The sequence below is a fragment of the Microtus oregoni genome, unplaced genomic scaffold (genome assembly GCF_018167655.1).
Source record: "Microtus oregoni isolate MIOR12 unplaced genomic scaffold, Mior012 000007F_ref0000211, whole genome shotgun sequence".
NCBI lineage: Eukaryota > Metazoa > Chordata > Mammalia > Rodentia > Cricetidae > Microtus > Microtus oregoni.
Window position 1 is genome coordinate 46,597,913 of NW_024543066.1, and position 16,826 is coordinate 46,614,738.

At 49.0% G+C, this 16,826-nt stretch overlaps 1 protein-coding gene across 1 annotated transcript in view; it reads left to right on the top strand.

The window, feature by feature from the left end:
* Kif6 (kinesin family member 6) overlaps positions 1 to 16,826 on the top strand; it is a 309,520-nt gene that overhangs the window by 263,635 nt on the left and 29,059 nt on the right. Inside the window, exon 16 of the mRNA XM_041656411.1 lies at positions 6,459 to 6,509. Coding sequence (XP_041512345.1) covers positions 6,459 to 6,509 — 51 coding nt within the window. The remainder of the gene's footprint in view (positions 1 to 6,458; positions 6,510 to 16,826) is intronic.

The window sequence follows — 16,826 nt, forward strand, 5'->3', positions numbered from 1 at the left end:
TGTTTACCTTGCTGTTTGAGGAGCTTCCTGCAGGGTGGACTGTTTCAATCTCAGAAGATGCTGTTGCACTACAGAACTCAATCCCCAATACCTGCAAATCTGTGATTATTTTGTATTGTGACCCAAATGATACAGATGTTTACTTCGTCCAACCACACAATAGTAGAAAAGCAGCTATGACATCACTATGTTCCCCAAAGGTTCATGTAGGACCTTCTTTTGGGGGCAAAGTGTGTGTGAGAGCATATGTATGTACCTGCATGTGAAGGCCTGAAATGAAATTAGGTATTTTCTTTGATCGCTTGGTTATCTGCATCTTTTGTTTTCTTGGCATGGAGTCTCTCATCAGGCCCGGCTAACGAGCTTTAGATAGCTCCAAGGCTGGGACTACAGGCACACTCTACCATGCCAGACTTTTTAGGTGGACTCTGCTTTACCCACTGAGCCACCCTCCCCTACCCCTCCACTCCCAGCCAGAGGAGGTGGAGGACTGGGAGAGGTCTCCCAGTGTTTGAGAGCATGCACTCAAGAAGAAACTTCTCTGGCTTCCTGTTTGGCAGTGTGGCTTTCTCTTCCACCATTGTCATCTGTGTAGTTCTTGAAAGGGAAGTACTGCACAGCTGGGGCTCCCTCCCAGACCCCAGATTAGGCACATACCACACCCAAACACCTGTTTTCACAGATCCTTTGTAATGACTGGGTGGGGAGGTGGTGGTGGGTGAGGTGGTGGTGGTGGAGGAGGAGGTGGTGGAGGAGGAGGTGGTGGAGGAGGAGGTGGTGGTGGATGTGGTGGTGGTGGAGGTGGAGGTGGTGGAGGAGGAGGTGGTGGAGGTGGGGGTCGTGGTGGTGTGTTAGAATAAATAAATACCTAGGATTCTATGGTAGAGGAGATAGGGACCAATGGAGAAGGGGGAGGAGACAAGGGAGTGAAGGCAGGGTGTTTGTCCTGGAGGAACAAAGAACAGCCTCTGGATAGAGAGGAGACAGATGTGGCACATAAGAAAACGGTGATTTTTATAAAGGTAATAGGGAAAGTCCATGTTAGGATGAGAGGTGTTTAATTTTAATTGTGCATGTTAATTAGGTGAGCCAAAGAAGGCTTCTGATAGCTGAACCTTGGTCAGCCTCAGGAGGAGGAAGTGGCCACATCAGGGAACAGACCTTGGGGGCTAGCTTTAGAAATGTAATCGAAGGGAGTGGGAGAGAAGGGCAGGGCCCGCCAGAGCCGCAACTTGAGTGGGCTCATGTCCCTTCAGTTCTGTTTGGATCTTCAGCCATGGAACAGTGAACTAAAACATTCTTTGCTTTGTAACATTAGCCTGTCCCTGGTGTTTCATTACAGTGACAAAGCAAATTAAGACATCAGTCATGAAGGACGAACAAAGTCAGGCGCGGATTTAGCATCTTTGTAAAGGGCATGTGGGCAAACGAGTTGCTGACTCCTTCTGGGTTCCTTAGGATGTCTACAGTGGAGTGTCCTACTACCTTGTCACATGCCTCTCTGGAAGTAGTGCTATGTCCGAAGATAAGTGATAAATACTTATACTTATAACTTGATAGCAATGGAAACATCTTCAGTATAGTATAGAATCACAAAACTCCCAGAAGAAGCGAGCTTGGTGGCACACACCTTTTGTCCTAGTACTTATGGGGCAGAGAGAGGCAGACCTCGGTGATTTCAAAGCCAACCTGGTCTACATAGAGAGTAACAGAACACCCTGGGCCAAATAGTGAGAAACTGTCTCTGTCTCTTAAAAACAAGGAAAGAATGGAAGAAAATAAAGAAGGAGGGAGGGAGGGAAGGAGGGAGGGAGGGAGGAAGGGAGGGAGGGAGGGAGGGAGGGAGGGAGGGAGGAGAACCCTTCCCAAAAGCAGTCTGCAAAGCCATACTGAATCCATGCTGCTGAATCCTGCACAAATGGCTGTCCCCAGGACCAGCTTCCGTTCAGTGAGTAAGCTAGCTTAGATGCAAAACTGAGTGTGAGGTTTAAGGAAAACTCTTACCTCCTAAACACTGCAAATATCAGGAGGCAGAATCAGTTTTGCTTCCCCATGATGCTGACCCTTTTCTGAGGACCTGCATAGGTCTCGAGAACCCACACTCCTACAACCCACCCCTTTCGTGTGCTCTGATCAGAATATGGGTGTTCGCAAGGCCGCACAGCCCCAGAATGTTTCTGTTAGTGGGCACTAGCTTAAAGTGCCCTGTCCGCCCCGCCACTCACGCCACTGATGACGGGGCCAAAAAGGGACATTGCTAGTTGCTCAGCTGTCCCATGGAGAGGGCTCTCCTTCCTTTCTTCCTTGGCCTGCTCTTTGAGTCTCTCCCCAATCTGGGCTCCTGCTTCCCTCTCAGACTGTCTCCTGCCTGGGCAGGGACTTCTCTGTTTCCATCTCATCACACCCCTACCTCTATATTCGGAATATGTCCAGGAACCCTGGCCAAAGCCCGCAAATTTATCACCTTGGTAATGACAGCATGCCTCATGCTGAGCGAATTCTGCAATCTCCCTCAGCTCCTCCTTTGCCAAAACCCACGGAGCTGCAAGATCCTACCGATTAGAGTGACTGTTATCTTTGCTTGAAGAATGCCTCTGCAGGCAAGTGTAATTAGGTATCAGCCATAAGGCTATTTTTGGAAGCTTGTTTAGGGATATGGCCCTCCCACCGTAAATGCCATATGGTGGGGGATGTCCGTCAATTTGCCACAATTGAGCATTGGGGATTACATTTTACAGCTGCCTTTATCAATATGTGATATTATAAAGGCCACAGTTTTGGTCCCTTAGAGGCGCCTTATTCTGAGTGTATTTGCATATTTGTGGAGTTTAGAAAATTTTCCCTTTTTATTTACATGTGCAAACCAAGTCCTATGGAAAATCCTTAACCCCTCGCATTCTACAAAAGCCTGCTGCAGGGATGGGGAGGCTATCACTGAATGGGAAGCAGGGCAACTGGAGACAGACTCGGCCAGACTGCTACTGTGGAAGGGTACAGGGCTGGGAGGGGCTTTGTCAGGGAGGGACATTGTCAGGCACAAAAGGGAGAGAATCCTCTGCAGAACTTTGGGAGGGAGTTTTTGTGGGAGGACTGTAGGGCTTCAAAATAGGACTTCCTTTTTTAAAATTTCCATCTAAATTTTTTATTCCTTAAAATTGTAATAAAATTGCATCATTTCTCCCCCTCCTGTTATTCCCTCTAAATCCTCCATGTGCCCCCATCTTTCAAATTCACACTTTTCTCTTTAGTTATACGTATTCTTAAACACATAAATACAAACTGCTCAATCCATATAATGTTATTTGTATGTACATTTTCAAGGCTGACCATTTAGCATGGAAAACCAATTGGGGTGCTTGGAATCCCAGAACTCTAAGGTAGAGACAGGCAGACTCCTCGGGCTCCCTGGCCAGCCAGCTTAGTCAAAGTGACCTTCAGGCTCAGTGAGACACCCTGCCTTTTCAGATGTGCTGAGTGCTTGACTTCCCCGTGCCCCCACATGTGTGTGCACCCTGACTTCCAGTGCCCCCACATGTGTGTGTGCACCCCCTGACTTCCCCATGCCCCCACATGTGTGTGCACCCCCTGACTTCCCTGTCCCCCACATGTGCGTGCACCCCCTGACCTCCAGTGCCCCCACATGTGTGTGCACCCCCTGACTTCCACATGCCCCCACATGTGTGTGCACCCCCTGACTTCCACATGCCCCCACATGTGTGTGCACCCCCTGACTTCCACATGCCCCCACATGTGTGTGCACCCCCTGACTTCCACATGCCCCCACATGTGTGTGCACCCCCTGACTTCCACATGCCCCCACATGTGTGTGCACCCCGACTTCCCCATGCCCCCACATGTGTATGTGCACCCCCATACAGACAGACACATACACACAAATTTATTGGAGAACAATTTTGGTATGCCGTGATTTTACCATTTGTTAAATACAAAAGGAAATGTACATGCTAATGAGGCAGCTCTGGGTGGGAGGGAAGTCTCGCCTGGCTATCGTGAACTGCAGGGTAAAGGGGTCTTCAGCATTTCCCGTAGGGATCAACGTTTGATTTATAATTATCAATGTTGAGAACGTGGCTTCCCGTAAGCACATAGCAAATGTAGTAGAAGTGTGTTTAGGGCCATTCCAAATGACTGGAAGTTCTATCCTAATACTGAACTAAACACCATTTAACAGTTTTTAAATGAACAACCCCATCATCTTCTTTTTAAATCAAATGTCCTAATACAATTCAAAGAAATGCTACTTTGATACTTACATGTTGAGCAATAACGTGGGAAAACATTTAAAAATCTTCACTTTCTGGAATTAAAGCATCATGCTTCTTTAAGAGAAGAAAACTGTGTATGCACATGAGAATACAGCAGTTGATAAAAGCCGGGTTTCCTCCCAGCTCCCCAGCACACTCCCAAGGTTTCACCCTTCCCTGCTTAGAACTGGGAACAATTATTGCTCAGGCCCATCCGTGGCTCCCTCTCTGTATCTAACCTTCTCCAGTGAGGAAATACAGAAGGCAGTGAGCAGCCGGCAGGTGCCCCCAGCCCTCGAGCCGTGGATCGTGACTCCTGGAGGCGGGGGTCAAACAACCCTTTCACAGGATAGCTTATCAGATATTTACTTTACATTCATAACTCAGCACATAACTTCACAGTTGTGAAGAAGCAGTGAAAATAATTTATGTCTGGAGGTCACCACAGCCTGAGGAACTGTAATAAAGGGTCCCAGGTGATCACATACCTGGAAGCAGTGCCCCACCCCCACCCAGAGATCTCCGAAGAACTGAGGATGCTCAACCTGGAGGGGCAGCCGAATCAGGAAGAGTGTGGCATCCTCTGCCAACCAGAAATGCCCCCTTTCCATGCTGGCCCTCATGACAGAAGCTGATGTGGGCTCCACATGTTAGCCTGTTCTATACAGCTTCACTGTGAAACTGCTTGGGATGGGGGCTCCAGCTCATTCTTTAGGATTAAGCTGAGCTCTGCCATCCTCAATCCCTGTGTCACCTAGATCTCTCCTGTGAACACCTCAGATCTCCCCACCCTCACCTTGAAACTCTGTGTCCTTATGTGCTACAGGAAATACAGGAGACAAGGGGGCACCAAGGCTCCCCGGCTCCTCCCAGTGTCCAGTGTCCTGGTCTCAGTTCCCACTTGGAACTGCAATAGGCAGGGCTGACAATAGTGTGCTGAGCCCCAGAACACACACTAACCCCAGAATTGTCTGTGTCTCAAGCCCCCAACCTTGGGTTTTTAGAGATAGGGGAAACCCAGAGTCACTGAGTCCCAAATCCTTCAAGGACAGGACCTCTCTCTTACCACCCATGACGTGCCTGGTGCCTTCGAGAGGTGATTGCTGCCGTCCTGGGAGACTGAGAACACGTGATCCCTTTGATGGCACTGACCCTTGTGAACCTTTTCCTCCTCACACCAAGTCCTCAGGGTCCCGCACTGAACCTGGAGTTCACTGCTCTGCCTTTCCTATGACCTGACCCACTCCCTAGAGGGACAGAATAAAGCATCCACACATCACTGCTCAGTTATCCAGGAACTTGTCGTTCCGGTCCCTCCTCATCTTCTCTTCTTCATCAAAATATCTCAGGCCAGCTCAGACATTCCTCACAGAGCATGACCTCTGACCTGCTACCTCCAAGTCCCCATGATCTGAGTGTGTGTGTCTGCACAAATGTGCACGTGTGTGCCAGAGGTTGGTATTGTGTCTTTCTCAGTCACCTCCCTTATTTCTTGAGATAAGTTAGTTCTCTCACTGCATATGGGGCTCACTGATTCAGCTAGACTGGCTGGCCAGAAACCTCCCGAGACCTCCTGCCTCTGCCCGTGCAATACTGGGGTGCAGGCACAGAGAACTCTGCCCGGCTTTCCGTGGGTTCTGAGTATGGGGTTCGTTCAGCCAGCTCTCTGCTGTTTTGCTACTGTTTCCTGCGACGGAAACACCAGAACAATGGCCCACCGTGGCCGCAGGTCCACTGACCTCCATCCACACATCGTAACCTCACCAAGATGACCAGATTATATGTGCCTCACATCCAGTGATCAACTTTTGATACAGCTTCAAAATAAAAAAGAGTGGACGGAAGAGAGGGTCTTATAAGTTATTAAAAGACCACATCCTCTCTCTGCCTTCGTTAATAATGGAATTACTTAAGAGACCAAGGCCCCAGCAAAGATTATGAATGACAGGTTTAGATAATTAAACCCTAAGATGATTGACCCAAGGTGAAATTCATGGATGCGCCAATGCCCATTTCTGCATTTCTCCTTTCCAGCACCGCGGGGGGTTTGGAAGGGCTCTCTTTAGAAGCTCTGCCTGCCAGTGTCTCCTGATTCTCAACTTTTTTGTCTCAGTTTTTCAGGTGCTCCTGAGGTGAGGTCTTCTTGCAGCTTGTTGGAAACTCACTTTGGGTTTTCCTTTGTGTCTTTGACAGGTCAGCTGAAGGATGCCATCACCCAGCGGCACCTGCAGCAAGTAGCTCTTGGTGAGTACGCTGCAGGGTGTCTGGAATGAATGAAGGGGGGGGGGCTGCAGAATGAAGGCGGTGTATGCTGCCCTCAGAATAAATGGGGTGCCTACAGAATTAAGGAGGTGTATGCTGGCCTCTGAATGAATAGGGGTGCTCTACAGAATTAAGGAGATGTATGCTGCCCTCGGAATGAATAGAGGTGCCCTACAGAATTAAGGAGGTGTATGCTGCCATCAGAATGAAGGGGTGACCTGCAGAATTAAGGGGTGTGTGCTGCCCTCTGAATGAATAGGGGGTGCCTACAGAATTAAGGACTTATATGCTGCCCTCGGAATGAATGGGGGTGTGCCCTGCATAATAAAGCAGTATTGCTGCCCTCAGAGTGAAGAGAGTTGCACACTGCAGAGCCCTCAGGCTAAAGGGGGGTGTGTAGACAAACTTTCTTTTCAGGACCAGCCAGCTCACAGATAATGGCATGGAGACTTAACTATTTATTATGAAAGCCCCACCTTAGCTTAGGCTTGTTCCTAACTAGTTCTTATAACTTACACTAACCCGTATTTTAAATCTGCGTTCTTCTATGTGGCTCAGTTACCTTTACTCTGCCATGCCCTTCCTGCTTCTTCTGCATCTGGCTGGTGACTCTGCCTTTCTTCTTCCAGGCGCTCTCTCTGTCTAGAAGTCCCACCTGGCCCTGCTGCCTTGTAGTTCTTTATTAACTCATCCACAGTGACACACCCTCAACAGTGTGAGGGAATATTCCACAGCAGGGGTGTATACTGCAGAGCGGGAGTGGGCCAAGATAATCCAGATAAATGAGAAACCTCTACACTGGGAGTCAGGAAGGCACCATTGTAGTCTGTGTACCTGCTCTGCAAGAACCAGCTCTCCAACCTGCATGCTTGCACTTGGCCGTTGACAACTGCCCTTCCAACTGCTTCCTATCTCCCAGGCTTTCCCGTCCCATCCCAGCCTGAACCCTGCTCCTAAAGTGCTATCCCGAGTCTTCCAGAGGCAGAGGCAGGACTCATCAGTCCTAACTATAGCGAGTCATGGCAGAACAGCAGCCCATCCGTGTCTGTGATACTGCGGGCACCAGGCCTTTCATCATCACCATCATCACAGGGGCCAGGGCATCCTCCAGACGGGGGTGGTGTGGGGTGGGGGTGGGTCAGTGGCCTGCCTGTTCTCACTTGGAACAAGATGACGGCCCCAGGTCTCTCTGGGCATTCCTCTGTCCTAGCCTCCAACAATGGTTGTCTCACTTCAGTGCATTGAGAATGTCAACAGTAGACACACGATCATATTCCAAGGGGCCTGCTGCACCCTCAGTGGCAGACAGACGCAGAAAATGTCCCTCACCTGGAGGATAGTGTCTTTCCAGAAAGCTGACGGAACATAGCTCTAGAAAACCGCTTCACTTTCTTTCCACTAATGTTCCAAACAAGCCCCCCCCCACACACACACACACACTCGTGATAGCCTGGGTCCTGCCATGACTCACAATGAAGGAGGCCCAGGACCCAGGGCTAATGGAAGGGGAAACAGCACAGGAAACTAATGCCATGAGCGCGACCCCAGTCAGCAATGGTAGTGATCCTGTGAAATGGCACCTGGTGAGACAGAATGTCAGCACACGTATGCCCAGGGCATCTACCTGGCTCTGAGCCACCCACTGCAAGCCTCAGCAGGGCCACACTCCTGCACCTCAGTGCCAGGGATTTGGAACACCTAGAGTTGACATAGAGTCCCATGCCGTATGCCTCGGGGAACCAAGGGGAGGAAGAACAGCCTCTTAGAAAGATACGCCAGCCGACCTGGGTCGTGCCTCCTTACCTGGGCTCACTCCGGGCACGGCACTGGCATGAAGTCGTCCCTCCTGCCCCTTTCACATTGCTGGCTCATTAGAAGTAATGCAAAGGTAGAAATGGCACTCAATGCAGAGGTGGTTTTTCCTTTGGACCTGGAAAAGCATGCTCGTAGCATGACCATTGAGGCAAGGGCTGCTCCATCCTCTCTGTTCCCCAGACCAGAACCTCCCAGGTCGATCCTCCCCACTGGGACAGGCACCCTGAGGGCCATTCTGTGTGTTCTCAGAAATCAGGAGCCTTAATTCCTCTGCCTGCCCCCCTGAGGCCTTCTGTCCTGCACAGGTGTCAGGGTCAGCAGGGCCAGCTGTCCCGAGGAGGCCTTCAGCAACCTTCAGACGGAAGGGACTTGGGCAGAAGTCTAATTAACAGCTTCGGAAAGATCCATGTATTTTAAGAGCATGTTATCCCAATTAGAGATGAGGTGCTAACATCTCCCAGCTGCCGCTTTAGGGACTTGACTCCAGGTTGCTGTCCAGGAGCCTGAGGCCACTGTCTAATAGCTGTGGCCCCACATGACCCCAGTGCACATGGGGTTCTTGTCAGTATGGGAGTCTTTTCCTCCATCCTCACACTGTAGCCCGCACTGTGTCAAAGGCTAGGACTTTGGAATAGCCCTCGGTAGGTTGGTATGGTCTGTGGTCTGCTGTCCTGTCCTGTCCTGTCATTTGAGCTTCTAGTGCAAGAATTAGGCAGTGACTAGCCAGGCAGCATTGGCTCCTCTGCCTTCAGTTTGTGCTACCTCTGCCTTTGCCTCACCCTTCATTTTAGGCCTGACCATTAGTCTTTCTGCATGTCCCTAGGTTTCTGTGGAGGTTACTGGTTGGGGGTACCCTAAGAACCGACCCAATCTAAGCAGGAAAGGTTGGCCAGGACAGCCTGCATAAGGACACATCCCTATATGCAAAACAGATCAGTGTTGGAGGAACTTCACGCATAGACAACCCTATATCCCAAGGAACCTAGTTTCAGTGGTGATGTGAGAGGCGCCATTTGGAAGACATCATTGCTTTGATGAGGGGAATCCAGGGGTGTGCTGGAGCTGGCTCGTTCTACGTCATAAGAACTGGCTCGTGATGTGTCGGAAATATGGGGTGCTGTTATTCAACACAGATGAGGTTGAGAATCAAATTATGTAAGTTTATAGATGCATTATATTTTAAAACAAAAGCAACAAACCCTTAAATTTCATTCTTTGCTAATTATTATCTGTGCATTTGGAGTTATCTGCAGCCACCAACCTCTATGTGAGGGGCGTGGTCTGCACAGTGTGTGCTGTTCTGCATTTCCTCAAGTCCAAATTTATTGACATCACACAACAGCCTAAAGTCAGCCACGATGGGAGAATGCATGAGGAATGGGCAAATCTAAACAAGGGCTTTTCCCCACGTTGCTGCTTTTACTAGCACGGCACTGATGTACAGACAAGCACCCCATGAGGCCAGCTATCTCCTCCTCTCTGGCTACAAACACACATTATGGCCCTCCTTTTGTACCTGCCCAAAGGATGTGGACAAGGAAACTCATGGAGATTGTGGCATGAGGCAGGACCAGCATTGAGCCCTGTGAGTCCCCTGGATGTGGCAGCCTGAGAGATGCAGGGGTGGCCTTGAAGAGACACGTCAATGGCCACACTTGTAAGAGCATTAGCAACAGACATGGCTGAGAGGAGAACTGGGTGCTGCATGCTAGCTTGGGAACAAGCGCCTTGATATTATCTTAGTACAGGCACTACTTGGAGAGTTGAGAGGGTGGGTGCATCTGTATTCTCCTCACTACCTGGAATGGTACAATAGCTGAGGGACCAGAAGAGACAACTAGCCTGTGTCTCTGAGTAGTTTCACAGCATGTCTCTCTGTGTATTTTCTCCTTTAATGCTCACACGATCCCCAGGAGATAAACCCTTATTCTCTAGCTTTCATAAGCAATGTGGTGGGAAAAACAGTCAATGCAGGGTTAGGTTTTACCCAGGACCAGGGAAGCAATGCCCATGTTCAGGCAAGCCTGCTCTGTCCTTTCTGATCCCCAGCCCAGGCCTCACAAGGCTGGTCCCCACATTACAGCTAAGGCTCAAAGTGGTTAGTGGTTATAGATGCATAACCAGATAGCCTGGTTGATTCAAGCTCTGCCAGCTACCACACTGTACTTACTACCCTGCGACTTTGCCTGGCATCCTGGTGTCCATACAGGGGCACAGAGCTAAGCCTGCCCTCCCAGAATCTCTAGTCTAGCTAGAAGTGGATGAGTACTGAGAAGAGGTCAGCTTTGAGCTGCCTACGTCTCCATCCCCCGTCCTTTCCCTTGCATGCACAGAGCATGCTCAGCCTTGACCCCTTCCAGACAGACTTCCGTGGCCTCTGCCCTCACCCCCACCTAGCCTCTTCTCCCAGGTCTTGTTTTCCTAAGTCCTGTGTGTTTCTGAGCTCACCAGTCTCATTTTATAATGACAAATAATATCCAAGCTATTTTCCGCATTAAAACATGAACTCCTTGAAAGCTGAGTATGGAGGAATTCAGCTTTGTGTCCCCAGCAGTAAACAGGCCAGATCAATGGGCCAATGGATGCATCTCCAGACGCTTCCAGACCCACACATCTCACAATACAATGAGACATTTGAACATAAAATAAAATAAGTCCATTTAAAAGAAGTGGAAGGAGTAAGTGCTTTTGGACCTCGCAGCTGAGCAAATTACACACACAGGCAATAAATTTGGCTCTCTCTTGTCTAGCCGCAGAGCAAAAAGAAGCACCCAGAATTCCTGAGTTTTCATTTTCTGACAGCAGGGAGCACACTAACTAATTTATCTGCAGAAATAGAATTTCTTCCTGGAAACTAAGCACAAGACAGAATTTATTGTGTGGATCCTCATGTAAAAAACACCAAGTGACATCAGGAATGATATCATGTGAAGGGCACCTAGTGACACCAGAATGATGTCATGAGAAGGACACCTAGTGACACCAGAATGATGTCATGAGAAGGACACCTAGTGACACCAGAATGATGTCATGTAAATGACACCTAGTGATACCAGAATGATGTCATGTGAAATATACCTAGTGACACCAGAATGATGTCATGTAAATGACACCTAGTGACACCAGAATGATGTCGTGTGAAGGACACCTAGTGACACCAGAATGATGTCATGAGAAGGACACCTAGTGACACCAGAATGATGTCATGTAAATGACACCTAGTGACACCAGAATGATGCCATGTGAAAGACACCTAGTGACACCAGAATGATGTCATGTAAATGACACCTAGTGACACCAGAATGATGTCATGTAAATGACACCTAGTGACACCAGAATGATGTCGTGTGAAGGACACCTAGTGACACCAGAATGATGTCATGAGAAGGACACCTAGTGACACCAGAATGATGTCATGTAAATGACACCTAGTGACACCAGAATGATGTCATGAGAAGGACACCTAGTGACACCAGAATGATGTCATGAGAAGGACACCTAGTGACACCAGAATGATGTCATGTAAATGACACCTAGTGACACCAGAATGATGTCATGTGAAAGATACCTAGTGACACCAGAATGATGTCATGTAAATGACACCTAGTGACACCAGAATGATGTCATGTGAAGGACACCTAGTGACACCAGAATGATGTCATGAGAAGGACACCTAGTGACACCAGAATGATGTCATGTAAATGACACCTAGTGACACCAGAATGATGTCATGTGAAAGACACCTAGTGACACCAGAATGATGTCATGAGAAGGACACCTAGTGACACCAGAATGATGTCATGTGAAAGACACCTAGTGACACCAGAATGATGTCATGAGAAGGACACCTAGTGACACTGGGAATGATGTCGTGTGAAGGACACCTAGTGACACCAGAATGATGTCATGAGAAGGACACCTAGTGACACTGGGAATGATGTCCTGTGAAGGACACCTAGTGACACTGGGAATGATGTCATGTGAAGGACACCTAGTGACACCAGAATGATGTCATGAGAAGGACACCTAGTGACACCAGAATGATGTCATGAGAAGGACACCTAGTGACACCAGAATGATGTCATGTGAAAGACACCTAGTGACACCAGAATGATGTCGTGTGAAGGACACCTAGTGACACCGGGAATGATGTCATGTGAAGACACCTAGTGACACCAGAATGATGTCGTGTGAAGGACACCTAGTGACACCAGAATGATGTCATGTGAAAGACACCTAGTGACACCAGAATGATGTCATGAGAAGGACACCTAGTGACACCAGAATGATGTCATGAGAAGGACACCTAGTGACACCAGAATGATGTCGTGTGAAGGACACCTAGTGACACCGGGAATGATGTCATGTGAAAGACACCTAGTGACACCGGGAATGATGTCTTCAACTGCAGTTTTGTAAAAGACATCCTGGTGTTGTTCAACCAGATGATTCTTGTATCAACCTTCCATAAAAGCGAGACATCTGACATTAAAGCATAACTTGCAGAAAGTGTTTACGTGAGCAGCCAGGATGACAGGATCCAGGTACCCTGCTTTCTGACAGTCATAGGGAGGGGGATAAACGTGAGAGTCTTCCACAGGGAATGCATCTGCCTGCCGAGGCCTCTCCTCTCCTCTTGACGAAGGTCTAGGTCACATTCCACTCATGATCAAACTCTTAACAAGAACTGAGGTTAGAACCTAAAGTGTGCAAGACACCCCTAAACACAGTGAGAAGAGTGTCAGGAGAGGACAGCCACCACAGCTTTGGCGACAAAGCAAAGGAATGGCCTCTAGCACACGTCACTGAGACCTCTGACAGCACTGAGTGTTAAAGAGCTGCCTGGATCTGGAACCACAGAAGAGAGTGTGAAGTAGACTAAGGCTGAACATGGGTGTGTGTGAGTGTGTGTGTGTGTGTGTGTGGTGTGTATGCATGTGTGTATATGTGTAAGTGTGTACGTATGTTGTATGTATGTGTGTGGTGTGTATATGTGTGTGTTATATGTGTGTATGTGTGTGTATATGTGTGTATGTATGTTGTATGTATGTGTGTGTGTGTGGTGTGGTGTGTGCATGGTAGAAAGGATAACTGTAATAACTATGCCCTGAGTTGGGCCTGCTCCTCCCCAAGCAAGAACAGTTGGGCCATGGAACACATCTCAGCAAAGACGTCTTGATAAGACAACCATGTATGTAGATCAGGCCCATCCTTGACAGGAAGGCTCCTGCTTGTACCCCCTGCCTCTTGGCTCCATGTCGGAGCCACCTTTCTCCCCCAGCTGTGCTCAGGCCCTGGGGAACTGTCTGAACCCACCCACATGACCCTGTTATGGATATCACTGGAGGCTCTGACACAGTGCAGGTAGCCTGTGATGACCAGACTCCATCAGAACCCCTTGGCCCTTGGGAGACTCACAGACTGGGCCAGAAGCAGCCTATCAGAGAGGGGGTCACACCAGTCCACACACTTACCGTCAATCCAGCCCCTGTGAAAGCGGCTCCTGCCAGTGCTTTGGCCCTGCTTCATTCATAGGGCCTTAAGGAAGTTAAAGGTCTCTGTGGGCTGTCCCCTCCCTTCCTCCAGCTCATCCTTCGAAAGAGCTTTGCTCCCTCAAAAAGCTCCTGCAGTGACCTCTTGTGGCTCTCTGTCCTTCAGAGAGCCTGTGCTTCAGCTTGCCCCATTTCATTAAGATCATCCGGGCACCACAATTTGAGAGAAATTCAGGACAAACCATGCACATATTCCCAGGCCTGAGTGTGATTGGGGGTGTGAGACCAGTAGCCCCAGACATCCAGTGCTTGAGGTAGAGACAAAGTGTTTACCAGACTCTGAGGGACCAAGAGAGGAGGCGCACCCCTCAGGACTGCTGATGACAGTGAGCAGAAACTGTATGTAAGCAGCGGGGATCCAGGGTGGACCCAAGCCCAGTTGAGGGTTCCAGGGTGGTCCCCAAACCCATTTCAGGGCCCCAGCATGGTCCCCAAGCCCAGTTCAGGGTCCCAACATGGTTCCCAAGGCCAGTTCAGGATCCCAGCATGGGTCCCAAGCCCAGTTCAGGGCCCCGGGATGGTCCCCAAGCCCAGTTCAGGGTCCCAACATGGTTCCCAAGGCCAGTTCAGGATCCCAGAATGGTTTCCAAGCCCAGTTCAGGGTCCCGGGATGGTTCCCAAGTGCAGTTCAGGCAGCTGGTTTGCTGCTGTTTGCAGGATGTGCACAGATTTCACAAGGCTTCTGCCTGTGGCTTTGTTGAAAACGCCCTCAAGTCAAGCACAGAAAAAGTGGCCCTTTGTGTAATCCTGAGCCTTCCCATGTCCCTCCCTAGTGAAGAGCGGGGTGTTTGCATCCATGTCATGCTGGGAACATGTCTGGGTGTGCAGGTCCTCACACCTTTGTGGAGAGGATACCTGGGCAGCCTCTTTCTAGGATGAGAGACTGCTTTGTGTTTTTTCCAGTCTTTGTATGTGTATATCTGTATGCATGTGTATATTGTGTGCCTGTGTGTGTGTGAGCAGGCACATGCATGCTACATTACATCCCACAAGCATGTGTGGAGGGCAGAGGACAACCTCGGGTGTTGGGTTTCATCTTTCCATCTTGTTTGAGATGAAGTCTCTTGTTTGTTACTGCAGTCACAAGGCTAGCTCATTTATGCACTCACCAGGCTAGCCCATCCATGCATTCACCAGTCTAGCTTATCTATGCAGTCACTAGGCTAGCCTACTCACGCACTCACCAAGCTAGCTTATCCATGCACTCACTAGGCTAGGCTAGCCCATCTATACACTCACTAGGCTAGCTCATTCACGCAGTCACCAGGCTAGCTCATCCATGCACTCACTAGGCTAGGCTAGCCCATCAATACACTCACTAGGCTAGCTCATTCACGCAGTCACCAGGCTAGCTCATCCATGCACTCACTAGGCTAGGCTAGCCCATCTATACACTCACTAGGCTAGCTCATCCATGCACTCACCAGTATAGCTCATTCATGCTGTTACCAGGCTAGCTCATCCATGCAGTTGCAGCTACTATGCTAGGTCATCCATGTGCTCACTAGGCTAGGTTAGCTCATTCATAAGCTTCCAAGGATCCCCCTGTCTCAGCTTCCCAGCTCACCACAGGAGTGCTGGGTTTAAAACAGTAAGCTGTCACACCTGGACTTGAACTCAGATCCTCACACTCTGATAGCATCTGTTTTACCCACTTGAACCATCTCCCCGGCCCTGCTCTTTCTTAAAAAAACAAACTAGATCTGTGAGAATTTTGCACAATGAACTTTGCCAATCTTCACCCTCTCCCCACTCCTCCCCACCCAATATCTTTTCTTTCTCATCCATTCACATGTGTGGCCTTCCACTGCTCTATTGTGCTTAAGGGACAGTCAACATAGACAGTGAGAAACTGAGCAGGAAGAGAAGGCTGGTGGCTCGCAACCAAATTCTGACATCGTGGGGAGATGTGGAGGACGTGTATGGTGGGGGCTGCAAAAGCTCCCCCCAGCTCTGCGATGGTTTATTAGAAGTAAGAATGGAAATAGCCATGCTAAATTATTTAGGTTTCCAAACATAGAGGTGGCACAGACCATGCTTTGAGCTTTGCTGAAATGGTTTCTGGTAATCCCCAGAGCTCAATGACAGATTAGACTCCAAGGGTTCAGAACTTTAAACAGAAAGTGCTGTTTCTGTAGACTCGTGTGATGGTTGACTTGATAATAAAATGAGAATCCCAGTGCTATTCAAATTCAACTCGATTCCCTCACAGGGGTATGTCATGGTCACTTAGTGGTAAAAGCATAAATGTACCAGGTCTTGTTCTTTCTTCCAAACGTGTGGTCATTTCTAGTGGGCTTAACAGCTGCAGTTAGCAGGACCAGCATGTTGAATATCTCTCTCTCTCTCTCTCTCTCTCTCTCTCTCTCTCGCTTACAGGAGGTCTTTCTTCTATATCTCAACTGGAAACTGAGTTACCCACAATTCAATTGGTCAGTTACTGTTCATCAAAAAAACAACCAGTTAAAGTGGGCCATTGTGTGTTTAATTGCAGATCTAGTAATTTGAATTTCTCTCAAAGATAAGACATCTCTCTCTTAAGTCCAGCTAAGGCCAGCTATGTCTGTGGTCAGCTTCTCCACTCTAAAACTCTTCCTTGCCCCACCTGTTAAGGCTCTGTCTCCACAGGAGGGTTTGGGAGGAAGGCCAGTTGGCACAGATACCTCCTATCTGGTACTGCTGTGCCATGCCTGTGACCTGACTCTTCCTCTTTTGGGGTCTCTGGAGTTCCTCCACCAGCGCATCTGCCACTTGAGGGTATGCACTTACTTGGACAGTGTACCCGATGTGGCCAGGGGTCCTGGCAGGAAGTAGACAGCAGTATTTGTATTAGGTATTGTGAAGAAGATTGAATGAAGGCTAATTCCCAAAGTGTGGGTGAGTGTAGCAAAATCACAAGGTCACTAGGACCCAGAGATACCAACAAACAACA